At 40.8% G+C, this 17,711-nt stretch overlaps 1 protein-coding gene across 3 annotated transcripts; it reads left to right on the forward strand.

Moving 5' to 3' along the window:
* Positions 1–95: 95 nt before the first annotated feature.
* Positions 96–17,650, forward strand: FIRRM (FIGNL1 interacting regulator of recombination and mitosis). 3 transcript variants are annotated; one of them, XM_074546430.1, is made up of 24 exons: positions 96–230; positions 758–797; positions 1,504–1,592; positions 2,835–2,939; positions 3,471–3,608; positions 5,732–5,894; positions 6,220–6,304; positions 6,817–6,955; positions 7,402–7,482; positions 7,823–7,887; positions 9,241–9,389; positions 9,930–10,038; positions 10,546–10,732; positions 11,063–11,145; positions 11,518–11,569; positions 11,829–11,918; positions 12,606–12,791; positions 13,402–13,524; positions 14,391–14,486; positions 14,904–15,017; positions 15,661–15,765; positions 16,039–16,119; positions 16,802–16,918; positions 17,198–17,650. In XM_074546430.1, exons 1-24 carry the CDS (start codon positions 132–134, stop codon positions 17,381–17,383), a joined length of 2,682 nt encoding a protein of 893 aa, XP_074402531.1. In that variant the 5' UTR covers positions 96–131; the 3' UTR covers positions 17,384–17,650. The 3 variants fall into 3 exon arrangements, with proteins under 3 accessions (XP_074402531.1, XP_074402532.1, XP_074402533.1); XM_074546431.1 differs by lacking the exon at positions 3,471–3,608; XM_074546432.1 differs by lacking the exons at positions 2,835–2,939; positions 3,471–3,608.
* The last annotated feature ends 61 nt before the right edge of the window (positions 17,651–17,711 follow it).

Raw genomic sequence — 17,711 nt, forward strand, 5'->3', positions numbered from 1 at the left:
CTCTCTCCGGGCCACGCTCCGCCATCCCCGCCGCTCCCTCACGGAGCCGCTTCCGCTTCCTCGGGCGGGCGCGGGGCGTTGTGGGAGCGCGGGCGCCGCTGCCCCGCGCTGAGGGGAGCGCGGCCGCCGCCATGTCCCAGGCGGACCCCGAGCAGCTCCTGCGGGAGCTGGACGGCTGGGACTGGGAGCTGTGCCGCCGGGAGCTGCCCGCCGTGCTGCCCCGGCTCCTGATATCCTTCCCAGCGGGGCTCAGGGTGGCTGTGGGAAAGGCACACGAGTGGTGTTGGAGGGGGGGTTTGCTTCCTTCGGAGTTGTACGGTTCGAGAATGTGTGTGAGGGAGAGCGGTGAGACCTTTGTGAGGGGCCGGGTACCGGGAGTTTCGCTGGAGACGGGTACAGCCTTTCCCTGGAATAAAAGATTTAGAGAATCTAGAACATCGCGTGTGGTTCACTTAGCACTTTAGGTAATCCCCCACACACCTCTCATCTACCCCTCAGAAAACAAAAGTCCAACTCCCTAAAAAAACCGTAACCACACACCACCGGAAAAATATCCCAAAAAAACCAATCCCTCAAGGCTTACTCTGTAATACACTTTGGAAATACTTTGTTGATCCTGTGGATACTCCAGGCTATCAGCCTACGTTGGTTGTGGAGCATCCCCACCAATTTGAATAGAAATCACTGTGGCTTCTGCAGATGCTTTAAAGATAGCCTTTATAGCAGAATAAGTTTGATTTTTCTTTAACGTTTTTACTCAATGTATGCAGAGTCTGAGGACTGGACTGAGCATATTCGTAAGTAAAGGCTAAGAAATGCCTCTTCCTTTGGAGCCCTCTATTGCAATTGCATTAAAATTAAAATCGCTGCAATGCTTAAAATGCTTCTGCTACAACTTTTCGGAGCCTTCAGCAATCCTGCTGGACCCTGTATATTCCACTAACTGCACATTGAATAAGCTTTATAAATGCCCTTATAGAAACTCTGCATCTCAGGCTGCTTTTTCCTTTCTGCTACTTCTGATCTTTAAATACACAAAAAAAGTGTTTCTTATCTAGTGTTTTATTGTCTTTTGGGCTGTTATCTTCCCGGTGACAAAGCTAATAGTTTAAAGAAAATTAGGCTGATTTGTAACTGTTTATGAGTGTTGCTAAAATTGTTACATTGCATATTATGTTGCGTTACAAAACTTGCTACTGTTTGCAGTTTGGAATGTGGCAAATTGTGGATCTGTGGGCTTGGCAGTTGTGCTCAGCCTTCAGCTGAGTTTAGTCGGGTGTGCTGCTATTTTTGATGGGTTTGTGCATGTTGGAGCTATTACAGTTCCTTGAGTTTTCAGATCATGTCTGTGTGTTTTCCTGCATTTCAGATAAGGCAAACGTTCTGTTGCCTGTCTCAAAATCAAGTACCTGATTTGTTTTTGCTTTCTGCAGTTCTTTATTTCCTCTGGTAGGTTGCTGTATTTTTCTGAGAGTTACACATTGGAAATGTTTTTCTTTGCAGGTATTTTGAGGATCCTGACTGAAATGTTTTTGCCACATATCAGCCTTGAAGATGTGGAACAAAGTTTTTTCTCAAAAGTATTACCTAAGGTAGGACAACTCCAGTTAACTGTGGAATTTTCTGTCAGTTCAATGTTAGAACCTGCTTAGATTGCAATGATTCTTCTTTGGGGTTGCAAAATATCTATGGGCTACAAAAATTGAAATTTACTCATTAAGAGTTTTCACAGTGTTGTGTTGAATTGTTTCTGTGATTGTTCTTGTTCTTTACAGTAGGGAGAAAATCAAATATGCAATGTTCTGCTTTCTATATTCAGCAATAGACTTGGGTTTTATTTCTTTCTGAAAAAATTGGGCTTTTTGTAAAATGACCAAGGTGGAGAATTTTTAAGTGAGGGAGCTTCTCAGGACAAGTAAACTGAAGAGCTCAACACTCCCATATCAAAAATGAATGTTGTGAAATTTGTGAATTAATATAGTGAATAATCTTTTAGACCACACTGACCTCACAATATGTGTTCTTTTTTGATTAATTTTTTTGAGAATTTTGTGCCATAGGTGTGTTAAAATAACTGCTTGCATTTTAAGTGAAGTAAAGAGGTGCCAAATTACTGATTTAAGTTTCAAGACTCAGCTTGTCCATTTTAAGAAGCCAGTAAAAAGCACTTGATTTTCCTTTCTCATATTTTCTCTCAAGTAACAAGTTTTTGAAGATTACAAGAAAATTGTCTCATAATAGGCATATCCTGAAAAAGGATCACTGTTTATCCTGCATGTGCCTCACTGTCTTTGTAGTCTCAAAAGTAGCACTCATCCAAAAACCTCAATTAAAGTAGAAATAGATGTTGTCTGTATGTCACAGACATTTTTTTAATGTATTCAAAATGTTAATAATCATTTTCAACAAGCAAATATTTTTTCTGAGACAAAATGAATTTTTTTTTTAAATTATGTGGTTTTAACTAAGTAAAAATCTTTGGTAGAATAATATAATATATTTAACATATCATATGAAATAATATATGATATTATTTATTATACATTATCTGTATAAATTAAATATATTATTAATGAATAATATATAAGACAGCTAAAATGTCTTCTGTCTATAATATATGCATAAAAATGGTTTTTGCTTCTTGTTATATCATGCTTTATGACTGAAATGCTGCAAAGTGTTTTCTGCTGTGAGTTCTCTCTGTGCCTTCATGCCAAGGCAGCAAGCAGGTATACAATGGTGTTATTATTTGTTATTAATTGTTTAATCTTATTATTTAGTATTATGTGTACCTTTGGAAGTAAAATATTTCATTTTTTGTTGTGTTTTGCCAGACTCTACAGTTCTTTGATAACTTGATGTGTGAATTATGCAGCAAGGCCAAAGGACTGAGCAGCCAGAGCACAGAGCTGTGCAGTACTGTGAGGAATCTGCTCCAGGCAAGTCCCATCTCATAAGCTGTCAAATTAATATTTACATCACTCTTTGCTTTAACCTAAACTGCTAAATTACTAATTACTAAAAAGGTGTTAAGATTTAAAATGTGATTTAATCTTCCTTTGTAGTAGAAGTTCAGTTAACATTTTGTGAATGATTTGATTACATCTGGCATGTGATGCTAATAATAATTTAAAAAAATCATCTGAAATTCTGCTCCAAGTCCCTCCTGCAGGCAGAATGTGCCTCCCCATATTTAAAGAGTGAACCTGGCCCCTGTTTATATATATGTCACTTTATTCTGAATTTTAACATTGAGAACCATAGTGAAAGAAACAGGAGTTTTCATGAAGGGGATGGTACGGAGAAAAGGCTATGGAGAAAAACTCTGGAGCTTCATTCATCTTTAACAAACTCATTTATACAAATAGCAGCGAGCTTTAACTGCCATAAACCCCAGGTGTATTTCAGCTCAGCAAAGCTGCTTTTGGAGGCATTGCAGGAGTGCTGATGTTGTTGAGTGTTGATCCCAGGTGGTGGTGCAGCTGCTGGAGACGCTGACGGGCTGCGTGCGCTGCCTGTGCTCGGCGCGGGAGCTGTCCCTGCGCAGCATCCGCTCGCTGCCCTCCTCCCTGCTCTGCGTGCTCAAAAGCACCTTCACTCACTGCAAGGTAGGGCTCTGCTGGCAGCACACAAACCCTGCTGCTCCTTGCCTTTTGGGAGTGGAAGAATGTGAGAATCCATGGCTGGGCAGGCTGGTTGGGTCCAGTCCAACTAGCACATCTTACATGGACAAAGGTGAAAGGCCAGAAACTTTTCTCCACGTGGGGACAAATGGCCTCAGTTTGTTCCCAGGAGAACCACCAGATGGAAAGGACCACATGAAAAAAGAGGCCAGGCCAGCTGCCTCTAAGGGGTTTTAAGGGCTGGAGGAGAGGGACTACAGCCAATGTGAGGGTTGCATGTGTAAAATGCAACCCTCACATTTTACTGTCTTATATATTATTCATTAATAATATATTTCATTTATACAGATAATGTATAATAAATAATTATATATTATTTCATATGATGTGTTAAATATAATATATTATTCTGCCAAAGATTTTTACTTAGTTAAAACCACATAATTAAAAACAAATATTTTCATTTTGTCTCAGAAAAATATTTGCTTTTTGAAAATGATTATTAACATTTTGAATACATTAAAAAAATGTCTGTGACATACAGACAACATCTATTTTTTTTGGATGAGTGTTACTTTTGAGACTGCAAAGACAGTGAGGCACATGCAGAATAAACAGTGATCCTTTTTCAGGATATGCCTATTATGAGACAATTTTCTTGTAATCTTCAATGACTACAAGTGAGGAGGGGTGACAGGATGGGGAAACCAGGAGAGACCACGCTGACACTTGGGGTCCATGGAAGACCATGTGGTGATAGGATACAAACAGCCAGTGCAAACAACTTAACAACTATTTAGTGCAATACAACAGGGAAACACTTCAGAAGAAGATCTTATTTTGAAATGATGCTGTTGTTGAAGTATAGTTGTAAGGTGACTCCAATGTGGAGAATAATGTGCTCTGGCTCCATGATTCAGAAGGTTGAACAAGGTTTTATTAAGGTATACTATATTATCCTAATACTATGCTATATTACATATTAAAGAAATACTATACTAAGGAATATAATTATGATAGTTTTGATATAGTTATCAAAAGAGATACTTAAGAAAAACCTGTGACTGTCTGCAGACAGCCAGGACACAGCTTTGACCCAATTGGCCAAGGAATCAAAACAACCCTCACTGGTGTCCAATGAACAAATCACTTTGGGTAAATCTCCATAACACATTCTACATGTGCAAAGCAACAGGAGTAGTGAATAGAGATAAGAATTGTTTTCTCTTCTTCTCTGAGGTTCTTCATGCCTTTCCCAGGAAAAATCCTGGGAGAGAGAATTATGTCTCTCTCTGTTCAGAGAATGTGAATACCATATTAATGTATTATTCTTTAATTTTAGTTGCTAAGTAATTTTCAGACTGCACTGAGTGCACAGGTACAGAGATGATTTTTCATCTGTCTGCCCTGCTGGTGAGAAGCTCACCCTGGGCTGTTTCCATCCTTTGCATCAGTGTTAACTGAACATTCTGCTCAGGAGCAGAGTGCTCTGAGGCATCTGTGCAGTGCTGGCTACAGTAGTTACAGAGCTACAAATGGCAAGTTCCAGAGTGGATTGAAAGCTGAGATTAGCAGGTTTATGTTGGTTACAGTGAGCACTGTGTATCAGTTTCTGATATGGACTGATCTGGATTTTCAGGTGCAACAGTAATTCCCTCCAAGCATTGAAAATAAAACAAGATTAGCACACACTAACTTTTGGTTGCCTTTCATTTTAATATTTTTAATACTTCTTTCTTATGGGAACATTTACCTCAGTTTTCCATGTCAGGACACAAACTCAGGTGCCATATCTTTATATGGTAATTCTAATATGAAAGTATTGGGAAATCTTTGGAATGCTACTTCCTTTGCTGCTGACATTGTCCTGTTTGGTTCAAAAATATGGATCCTGATCCAGCCAGACCTCATTAGTTTCCCACAAGCTGCAGGTGAACATATTTTATATTGAGTGCTCAAGGGCTGTGTATTGAGTTAAAGTAGATACATCTGTGCCTTGTTCTTTTTCTCCAGAGAAATGTATGGCAAAGCTCTTGGTGTTTTCTGCATGTGAAAAATCAGGCTGTGAGTCCTGAGCTGTTTTACAAACCTCTTCCTCCCCATTTCAGGACAGTGAATCAGTGTACTATGGGCACCTGCACTTAATTTCTGACCTCCTCCAATCCATGTTCAAGGAAACTTACTCCCTTCAGAAACAGCTGATGGAACTGGTTGATCTGATTTCCATAGACTCTGCTTCCACTGAAGATGACATCACATATATGGTGTCAGGTATGCATGGATTTGATACTTTTTTAATCTTGCTCAGTCTTTTTTTCTTTGGAGAGTATGTTTGAAATTTTAAAACAGCTTTCTGAGTGTGCTCACTTCCTGCTGTCCTGACCAGCTTTTCAGAAAGCAGCATTTTGAACCTGAAATATTTCCATTTTTCTCCTGAGGCTGTAGGAATGTTGTGTAGATTTTAGAACAGGGGCAGCAGCTAAACACTGAGCCATTTTCCTCATTCATGTCAGTGTGCTGGTATTCTCTCAGTATTCTTTTGGGGTTGCTGTGAGCTCATAAATCTGATTTAACTCTGGTGCTGTTATTTCCTTAGTAATCCACACTGTGCTGGAGATCTGCTCTGTCATTTCCAATATGGACCATGCTCTTCATGCCAATACATGGAAGTTCATCATCAAGTATGTAGCTAAACTCTTTGGGTTTTATTGTGGTGTAGTTTCAAATAATGAATGAATCAATTGCTTTGTGCTCAGAGGTTCTAATAAAATTAAAATGAGAGAATTCAATGTACTAGAAAGGAAATTTAGCTAGGAGCAGTGCCAGTGAAAGTAGGTAGGAATTGGTATGAAAAGTAATAGAAACTTGATTTTCTGGAATTAAATGCACAAGAAAATTTGCAGCACTGTTGTCTGAGTGATGACATGAAGAGGTCTGACCTGCAGTTCTGTTGATGTTTTTACCTTGATTTGGCTCTTTCAAACTTCCATCCTGCCTCTGCCCTGGGTTTCAGTCATGGCCATGGACAGGGTTGTTCTCTCTGAGTTGCTGCTTTCAGTGCTCACAGATATTGCACCAATCACTGCTGTATAAAAGGCTAAATTGAATCATTACTCATTTGGATTTGTTAGAACTCATTGTGTCATCACTTCTGACAGTTAAATACCTGTTTCTATGTATTCCTGTCATTCAGGCAAAGCCTGAAGCATCACTCCCTGCTGCAGGGCCACCTGAAGCACAGTGACATCCTCAGTGGCCTGTGCAAGGACATTCTTCTGTCTTTTGACTCCTGTTTGCAGCTGGCTGAGCAAATGAAGGTGTCAGAAGTACAGGTGAGTTAAAAAGCTCCCAAAGCTGCCAGTGAACCTCAGGAGGAGAAATTCTTTGTGCTGTGTTATTGCTTGGAGTAAATTGGGTTGGGTTTTTTGGGATTTTATTTGTTTCATGACAGAATACCTTTGAAACCACCTGAAAATGAGGCCCACAGCTTTGTGGAGATTGAGGATGTTTTAGAGACACTAAATTTTCACCATACTATGTGAGAATTCTTCTTTATTTCCTAAACTGACAATATCCCAAGGTCAGGCAAATCCTTAATATTGCTCTGAAAGTGCTGAAGCATACATACTAAATATTTTTCAAGTTTTCCACCCTTAGCTGTAGAGTCTTTGGAGAATCAAATGTGAAATAGGGTTTGAACACTGTTAGCAAGCTAACTTTTATTTTACTCCCTATTAATTACTCTAAATGAACTTTTAGCACTGCTTCTTTTGGGCAGGAGGGCACTGACTTCAGGCTGTTCCAGAAGACAGTGAAACTGTGCAGGTTCTTTGCTAACTCCCTTGTACACTACACCAAGGTAGGTTTTAATACTTCAGTTCTGTGTTAGTATTAAATTTAAGCCTCTGGTCTGCAGATGGAATCATTTTCTTCTATAATTATATAATATCTTAATGATTTACAGCTTATCCCATATGGGCAGTATAATTAACATCCAGGCATAACCTGCTTTAGTTCTTCCACCTGTAAATACTCACAAGCCTGTGCAGGGTTAATGTTGGGATTTCCCAGAAAAAAAAACTGGAACAGGTTTTTTCATGCAGTGGCACTGAGGAGTTGGTAGGAGATATTCAGTAATTCATGTAATTAATAATGGATTTTATTTTAAAAATATCACTCAATATTGATGGTTTTTGCAGGAATTTCGTGTCTGCCTCTCTGGTTCCTGTTCTCAGTTACATCAGCTCTTTCTTCAGATCTACAGGTATGTGAAGTAGAAAGAATTGATTCTTGATAGTATCTTAATAATATTTCAGTATTACCTTCTTAAATTACAAATATTTTGATGTGTAAAAATGCACTTCTCATTCCAGAGTTGTTGCTATCTTTTTTCATGTACTGAAAGCTAAAATATTTTTAATAAATTTGGTGATTTAGTGTTTTATACTTACCCTAAACCCCATTCTTGATCAATACTGTGCATGTCCCATAATGACAAACAATTAACTTCAGAGCAATTATTTATGCAAGATTTATTAACAAATTATGTGTTGGATATGCAGAAAAAAGTCTCTACAACTAAATGCAGGTGTCAGCAGCGCCTTTTGACAGATTGTTTCTACTTTAAGACAAAGTTTGGAAAAATTTGTCCTGGGGAAAGAGGGGATCAGAAATAGTGTCCTGAAATTTTTCAGAACTTTATTGTTGTGTTAATCATTTTGTGGAATCTCACAGAAGGACTCTGGTTCTCCTGGAAACAGATGCTCTTTTCATACTACACTTATAAATGTCTGCAAGAGTTTTATCACTTTCCTTTCCAAAAGTTTGGTTGCTGCAGTGGTTGAGAATATAAGAGATGCCAGACTTTATATTAATAATTGTTTAATCTGTGAAATCAGAGGGCTGATTTCTGCCCTTTGTTGGAATTCACACCAGGCCCTGTGGTGAGATGTGCACCTGAGTTCACTGCAAGATGGGCTGGATATTTTTTTTATGAGTTTCTTCTTCTAAGTTTACTCCCCTTGTAAACTCCCCTTGTAGGTTTTTCCCAAGTGGAAGGTTGTAAACTTTTATTCACTCAGGGAATAATGAGCAGGATTTTTGAGTAGGAAAGCAGCATTTTTACAGTTCACTTTATAAGCTGCAAGATTATAAGGTTATTTCATTATATGTTCCTTTATTCTCCTATTGGTAATTTTTTTCTTTTATTGCTCAAGGTGTTTTTTTTCCTCTTCAGAGAAGCTGTGATACCCTTTTAGGGTCATGTGTTAAGTTAGTGCTGTGATATTTATGGCTGTAAAATCATGTATAAAAGTGTTTTCTTGGCTTTTCCCTTTCACTTGACTCTTTGTGATCTGTTTCTTATGAGAGATGTTATGTATTTTACACACATTTTTCTGTGAGCTTGTAAGGTTTTCTTTAAATGTTTAGTAAAATATTAGATTGTGATGCTTATTTTAAAGGCTGGATGCAGAGTTGTTACTCTTGAGCTATAACATTCTAAAATGGGGAGCTTTTTCTGCTTTTATTTCACAGGAATAAGGAAATAATGAATTTGCCTAAAAATGCTACTGAGAATATTTAACTTCTTTTTTTTTTTTTTTCCATTTCCCCTCAGCAAATTTCCTCCCAGTCTTTATGCTCCAGAGATCTTGGAAGTTCATCAAGATGAAATATCCCAGGTTTTTCTTGTGGCTCTGGACCCTCTCATCACCCAGCTCCTTCCCTTTAGTCCTTTCATGGAACAAGTGTTAAGTGAAAATTTAGGTGGGTTGAAAGTACAATCCCAGCATTGACATTTTGACTTTCTGGACCATAATATTCTGTACTCACTTACTTGTTTCTGGTTTTTCTGTAAGTGCTGTGATAGAGCTGATGGCCTGCTAATTTGGGTGGATTTTATGTTGTTGCTGGATTCATCTTTTCCAAAGTACTCATTTGTAATCAGATTACAGTGCAGTACTCACATTAACTGCACTGTTAATCTGATTAGCAGAAATCCTGTCAACTCTGCTCTTTTACATCATTTCAATCCACATTTGCCACAAACTTTCAAAGATGGATTTTAAGATGGATTTTTTCTGCTGTTCTGTTGGTAGGGGAAGACAGCTTTATTTTTTTCATAAGTATTTTCTGTGAAAAGTAGCATGCCTGGGGGAAAATATCAGCTTTTTGTTTCAACAAGCTCTTCTTGATTTCTGCCCTCACCAACATCTCACAATTCTGAGATAGCTCATCAATTTGCCTCTACACTTGCTTACAAGCCAGTTTGCACACTTTTCACACCTGAAACCCAAATTTCTACAGGTCTCCCTCCTGAGCAGCAGCTGCCCCAGTGTCTCCTCCTGCTTACCATAATGGACAAGCTGTCCTCTCAGGCAGAAGAAGTGCAAACTCTCTGGAACACAGGAAAAAGGTACAAAAAAAGGTTTTTATTGTAGTTCTATCACCACAGCAGTCAAACAGGCAAACAAAGGGCTCAGCTGCTGCAGCTTGCTTTGCAACTGAACTTGGAAAATTGTCACTATGGATTTCCATCCTTCTGCCAAGACTAACAGGATCTGATCATTGCCTCGGGAGTGAAGGATACAGAGACAGAGATGGCTTTGTTTTTTCAGAGAAGGAGTGGTATTTAATGTACTTGGAGGGTAGGAATAAGGCTCTGAATGTAACTAAGTTAAAGTCTCACACTTTTATGCCTGAACCCCTTAATAATCACTTGAATTGATAAAAGGGGAAGGCAATCAGCAGCATGAATCTGGTGTAAAAGCACTGAAGTTATTGCTGTCTTTCCTGGGTGAAGACAAAGATTTTGTAATACCAATGTTGCTTGCAGGATTTGGAACTCAATATCTGTAATTAAACTGTTCTCTTTTTCTCTTTTTTATTTTTTTGTTTTTTTTTTTTTTTTTTTCCCTTGCAGCCTGTCTTTGTTGTCAGCTCTGTTCCTCAGTTTCCAGCAGTGTTGTGTGGAGCTTTCTCTCCCTGTGTGTTTGCCACAGGTGCTCAGTCCAGGACAGCCAGCAGTTCCCATCAGCCTCTACCACTATGTGTGTGTCCACCTGTGCTCCTTCATTGCTTCCACACTCCCATCACACTTCCCTCAGCTGGTAAGATTGGCTTTTGCTTATCAATTCTTCAGCTGTTGTGATGCATAGGTGCTGCTTAAAAAGAATGGGTTCTTTCTAATGAAAAGATGCTGGGAGAGAACCATCTCAGAGATGGTTTTGTAGAAATCAGCAGTTGCATGGCTGGAGTTCAGTTACACAGCAAATATCACTTTTGGGAAAAGGGAAAAGAAAGTTTATGAGGACCTCAGTGGTCTTGCCAATTTTTATTCTCTTTCAGAGTGGGGAATGTTATAAAAGTTTAATGCTTTCTTTTCTGTTTATTCTGTTTTCTGCTATTCAGGCTGTGGTAATTTTGCTGTTTCTCCTCAGGAGCATGCCCTGCTGGAAGCTGTGCTGGGTTCCAGTATGATCACATCTCTGCTGGCAATGGACTCCTGGTGCTTCCTTGCCAGGTAACACACTCCTAGTACAGTCAAGCAGGTTTCCCACACATCCAGTTCATTCTCTTCTTGTTGTACTTAATCTGTCGTTTGCTTGAGAGAGATTTTTTTGTCCCAGACTTGGGTTATTTTCAGATACAGAACATATTTTGAAAATTAGGAGTAGAAATGGCTTAGCCATTTTTATGTTCTTGCAAGCAAGAGGAACACAGCTTCTCTCTTTAATAACTGATTTTTGAAATGGTTGTCTCAAGTAAATTGTGTCTGCAAATGAAATTTAAATATGTTAGAGGAAATTGCAATTTCTCAGACCAGATTTATGCTATTTAGTCTGCATTTTAATAGGAAGTACAGATTCACAAGCTGCTGTCTCTCATGTTTCAGGTATGGAACAGCTGAGCTCTGTGCTCACCACGTTAATGTCATTGCCCACTTGGTAAGAACCACAGTTTTAAGTTTCTTGAGTGCTACCAGCAAAGATTCAAATAGAGATTTGAATTCTTCAAACTGGCTTAATAATTAGCAGAAGTAGTACAGTGAAAATACAAACCAATATGCCCTGCTTATTTCATTTCCAGTGTAACTGCTATGATCCCACAAAGCAGCTCACAGAATATCCAGGACAGAATTTGTTTGCTCAGTGGTGATTTTTCCCTCAGTGTAACGAGGTGCATTTCTCTTTTACCCCAATGCAGGTAAAGGCTTGGCCCAGTGACTGCTGCCAGGCCCCTGCCCTGGCTGTGCTGCTGAGGAGAATGCTGTTCCTGATGGCTCCAGAGCATCAGGCAAGTTCAGCACCAGCAGAGATTTGAATCAGTGCCCTGTGTTCAAATATTCCTTTTCAGTTCTGGACAAGTGACAAGATGTTGAGTGCTCACTTGCTGCACTTGTTATTACTTAGTCTAAGTTATTAGGTCACTAAATTATTACTTGTTGTGTGTCCCACCTTGTGCAAGTGTGTTCTTTAAAACAAGAAAAGCACATTGACCTTTCTAAGAGTCTTGCTGGGTAGCAATAAAGTCTTTTTTTAACAAAGTATGAGAACAGCACATCTCCCCAGATTGGCTGAAACTGTGTCCTGTCATTGCATCTGTGACATCTCATGACATCAGGTGTCAAGAGGAATGTCCTGTCCTGTCCTGTCCTGTCAGTGCCTCTCTGTGTACCCTGGAGGGGCTGAAGCCACTTCTACTCACTAGGGCCAATGCTTCAAGCTGAAAGAATCAGTTGCTTAATCATTCTGATGTCTTGTGTGTGTGACAAGTGGCAGTTTCTAAATGTTTTTCAAATAAAAAGATGGATTTTATATGGATGGATTTATATATGGAAATACTTTACACAAATTGTTTAGCATAATTAATCTGAAGCAAACCAGCTTTTTTGTTTTCTCATCTTTTTGGTTTGGTTTCTCATCTTCTGGGCTACCAAATTGTTTTCTGGTCTGTTTAGATTCTCTTGCCTTTTGTTTCCAGGTGGAATTTGCTCGTGAATTTCCCCCTGAAGAGGTGGAGAACCTGGCTGTGTGGCAGCACGTGTCCCTCAGAGCCCTGAGCGCTGACCTCAGGGCACAAGTGTTGTCTCAGCTGTGCTCGGCGGGGCTCCAGCGGTGCCGGCAGTGGCTGAGCAGCGGCCGAGCCTTGGGAGGGCTCCCCCCTGTGGTAAGGAGATCTGCTTCTCTCTGGAAAAATGACTGAACTCTCGTTTTTCAAAGGATTCTGTTGTTATCACCTCAGTTCTGTTAGCAGTCTGCTGCAAGAACTCTCATTTTAATGTTTTTTTTGTCATATGTAGCACCTTAGGAGCTCTGCTGTGCTAGTGGAGGTTCTGTGATTCTCTGTGTTTCCTCTCTGGCTGAGCAGATCTGTTTTTCTTCAGAATTTCTCATTTATGCTGTACCTTAGCATACAATTCCTCTTCAGTTTTCAAACCTGCTGGTTTTATGCAGCATCAAATGTGAAAGATGCTCACTGGTCTCTTTGATGAAGGAACATGAGAAACCAGAAGCTTCCACATGAAATTTCTACTGCCAGTGCAGCAAATGACCTGCAGTGTGTGTGAAACTCAGGAGCCATGGATGATTTCCCAGCTCTGCAATCTTTGTTGGCTGCTCTCCTGCTGGATTAGCTGTTCTGAACAGCTGAGGCAGCACTTTGGGCTTCCTGCCACCTTGTAGCACTTTACATGTTTCATATGAGCCTAGGGTTTTGGGTTGGTTTGCATGACATGTGTTCATGTCATGTGTTGGTCTCACACATTTTTTCCTCCTAGAACACTGCCCTTTCTGCCCTGCTGGCTGCCTGCACTTCTGCTGATGCCACTCTGGAGGCAGAACTTCAGAATTCTGTCCTGGGAATGCTCACTCAGTTCTGGTCTTTTCTCCAGGCTAAGCAGGTAAGAGAGTTTGCTGCTCCAGCAGTAAAAACATGTCTTGGTGCTGTTTCCTCAGGTTGTTGTTGCTCATTTGTTTCACTTGCATTGGACTGTTTCAGTGGTTTACCAGTGCTGCTCTTAGCTGGTTTTTCTGTAGGGCAGGATGAGCTCTGGGAAGCTTGAGTTTGAATTTCCTGAATGTTATTACATATTTGGTTCCTTGTTACTCCATCTGTTACTCAGTGTCACATTCAGACTTGCTCAAGGAGAAGCCTGAAATACCTGATTTTGTTTCATACCAGTTACAAATTCAGTGTATTTTAAATATTGATCAGAATGTGACCAAAACTCAGGGTGATTTCATTAGAGCACAGCCCAGCACATGGAGACACACAGGGACAATCACCCTCCTCCCAAAGTGCTCAAGCAGTGGCCTTGTCACCATGGACTTGTTCATGGCTGCAGCTGCATAAAGCAAAGAAAAAAAGGATTGTCAGGGTTTTCATGCTCCAGATTAAAAAATGAAGAGCCAACAATGTGCCCCTTCAGAGGTCTTTTCAAACTTCAGCCATTCTGTGAAGACATTTGGCAACTGAAAGTGAAAAGAAACAGTTCAGATAACCTTTAGGTGCTTATTTTAGTGAGTGGTGCAAGGAGAGGAGGGTTAAGAAATGTTCTTCACAAAAATCAAAGAAAATGGGCTCATAAAAATATGACCACCTAGAAATACTGATACGAATATTTCAATATTTTCTTTGCTGCTTACAATGCAATGTTTTATATCAGGCTATGAACTTTGGAAAGCTACTGTAACTTGACATTCTCTCCTAAGCAGTTACTCCATGAGCTAAAATGCAGTGTTACTGATATCTTGTGGTCTCTTCAAGGTCTCAGATGAGCCATGTCTCCAGAAGACACTGTGTTTATTGCTTCACCTTTTGGAGGTTTTCATCCAAGCATTAGATGCTCAACTGATGACCCAGGTAAAAAAAAATCCTAAAACCCCCAATGCCACCTTATGAATAATTCACTACATGAAAACCAAGTTCTTTGTGATTTGTTGACATCTCAAATGAGTTATTTCATGCTCTGGCCTTCTCTTAACAAGGAAATAATCTTCCTTGATTACTTTCCTGGCCTTCAAACCGAGCACATGGCATTTTGGGAATGCTTTTGAAAATCTCTTTCCTGTGTAAGATAATTGAGATCTAAGGAAGTGCTCTAGGGATAATATTCATTTCTTCCTAAAATGCCCCCTGCAGCTTTATCCTGGCCAATTCTATTGGAGATGCAGCAATTCCTTCAGGTTTCTGAGCTCCCTGTGTTTGGATTTGAGGATGAGCTGCTCAGTTTCACCTGCAGTCAGTGTGATGGGCTCTGCTGGGGTTTGTGTCCTGCAGGTGTTTGCACTGCAGTCCTCCCTGCTCCAGCTGCATCCCCCTGATCACGTCCGTCTGGCCATGCTGGATTTTCTCTCTTCCATGGGAAAGGTGTTTATTCCACAAGAAGCACAGGTAAATGGAATGGTGGCCTTAGTGAAATGGCCTTGTCTTTTGATAAAAATACTTTTATTTAAATATACAGTTAAGGGATCAAGTTCATTAAATAGATACAGGAATGCCAGGGCAGTTGTCTTGGATTAACAGTCTGCAGCAGGTTTATTTTTCATCAAGATGTGCTGAGTGCATGCAAGATGCTTCAAATGCCAGTCCTTTCTCACTGGTGAGAGGCAACAAGAAGTGAGAATAGAATGTCACCTCCCTCCCAGTGCTTCTTCTTCACCATGTGGTGATAGGATACAAACAGCCAGTGCAAACAACTTAAAACTATTTAGTGCAATACAACAGGGAAACACTTCAGAAGAAGATCTTATTTTGAAATGATGCTGTTGTTGAAGTATAGTTGTAAGGTGACTCCAGTGTGGAGAATAATGTGCTCTGACTCCATGATTCAGAAGGTTGAACAAGGTTTTATTAAGGTATACTATATTATACCTTAATATAATACTATATTATAGTATAGCCAGACAGAGCAGTAGCACTCTCACATTTCCCAAACCTGTCCCTCAGTCTGAGAGCCAGCCTTCAGTAATAACTCATGATGATGAGATATGCTCAGCTAACTCTTGGGAGCTGCTGGCTGTTTGTTCTGTTGCAGAGGCAGGTTGTGCCCCAGCTGTCCTGTCTGTTTGCCTCTCTGCTGGCTGACCAGACCTGGCTGATTCACCAGCACGCCCTGGAGGCATTCACACGTTTTGCAGAGGTGAGCAGAGCACAACTCTGGCTGCAGGCATTTGCTTCTGTTATCTTCTCTTGTACACAAATCCTCCTGGCTCAAATGTTTGCTGCTCCTCACTGCACAATCTGGGTCTGGGTTACACACTGAAAGTGCTGGGGGCTGGTGCAGGTGGAAGAGATTTCAGGAGCTGGAAGTGAAGAAGGGTTGGGCCCTGGGTTGCTTAGATTGGTTACAAAACATCTATTTTGTACCCTTGTTAGTGTGGATGTACTGAACAACCATTAACATTTTTGACAGGAAACAAGACATGAAGATGTTGTTCCTTGGTGCCTTAATTCTGAAGAAGCCAAGAACAAAGTTGTTAATTTTCTGGATAAGGTATGTGTATTGTTTAACCATTTTACTGCTGTCTTAGTTGATGCTGTACATGTGCTATCAGCAATATACAGCATGGGTCTTGCATTATCTGCATGGCCATTAAGTAACTTTAAAATAAACTGAGTGGTTGAACTTCTCTACTTGCTTTCATCAGCAGAATTAGCAACTGCCATTCCTATTTTCACTGGTCCTCCAGAACTTTCAACAAAAGCAAAGCATTTATCATCCTTAATCAAAAAATACTTACTAAATTGCACTGTTGTTTTTGAAACAAGTTGCCTATTCAAAAGACAGGATTTGATAATTTGGTTTGATTTCCTTCCCCATTTCTCTTGGATCAGTTTCTGAGATCTAAATGAGCATGTATGAAACATCTCAGTGCCTTTTGCATATTAGGAGAAATCCTCTCAGGGCAGGTGGGTGTTCCTGCAGAACAGTGGCCTTGGGAAAGGGGGGACAGCTGCAACCTGAGACAGGGCTGTGCTTGAGCAGCTTTTGGCCAGCAGATAATTTACAGAAGAACTGGCAGTTGTGGATAACCTCAGCCTCTGATCCAGAATAGTGTGTGAGAAATAATATTCTTTGAACTGCACATTAAAACCCCTCCCTCTCCCCCTTTTGTTCTGGCCTATAAATTGTGCCTGTGAATGTTCAGTTACCTCTCCTGGGGCTTTCTCCCCAGACAAGGCAGGTGGAGGAGACAAGAGAAGCACGAACAGAACGCCTGAAGCAAGAAAGGATCACCTGGAGTGCAGCACAGGTTTTGAAAGTGGATGGAGAATTGGAGTCAACAGGAGAGGTATGTGTGATTTTGTTCATTTCTGTCACTTCTGGAGTGTCTCTGAAAAGCTGAGCTGCTCTTGCTGCCCTCCATGTTGTAAGAACAAAGGTCACATGCACTGCTGGCCCTTTGTATGGTATTTTAATGGTCTGTAGTGTCTGCCAGGCAGCAAGAACCCTCACAGGACAAGGGACTCTTGCAGCTCTGCTCCACCTAAGGGCTTTCTTACATTTGGATGAAGACTGATCCCTCAAGCACAGTATTAAATTGATGTTTCATGTTTGCTTAAATCTGCAGCCTGTGGCCAAAAGAGCCTGTCACCCACCCTCTGAGGAGCAGTACAAGGCAGCAGTAGGCACCATGGAGGGAGCAGTGGAGGCTGTGAAGCTGCTGCTCCAGAAAGGGCCCCCCCCAGGCTGGCTTGCAGGGAAGCTGGAGGCTCTGCACGCAGCCATGGCCACCCTCAGGGACAGCGTGCGGTAGCTGCTCCTCAGGCCTTGGGGACAGGGACCAGCTCAGCTCCCTGGGGGAGGGAGGGAGGGAGGAGGTGCCTTTGTGCCAGGAGTGCTGCAGAAGGAAAGCTGTGCCATGGGGCAGTGCTTTGTGTGCCAGGATGGACTGAGGGGGGCAGTGCCAGCCTCTCCTGCACGGCCTGATGGGTTTGTGTGCACACTACCGGACACGGGAGCTGTGGGTTTGTGTATTGCTTGTTCTTTTACTGTGTGCAGATAAACATTCCATGACGTTGCATTCTGAACACTGAAAGGTTTGAATCTGTTGTAAAAGTAGCAGTGATCTTGTTCCTGTCACA

The sequence above is a fragment of the Zonotrichia albicollis genome, chromosome 8 (assembly GCF_047830755.1).
Source record: "Zonotrichia albicollis isolate bZonAlb1 chromosome 8, bZonAlb1.hap1, whole genome shotgun sequence".
NCBI lineage: Eukaryota > Metazoa > Chordata > Aves > Passeriformes > Passerellidae > Zonotrichia > Zonotrichia albicollis.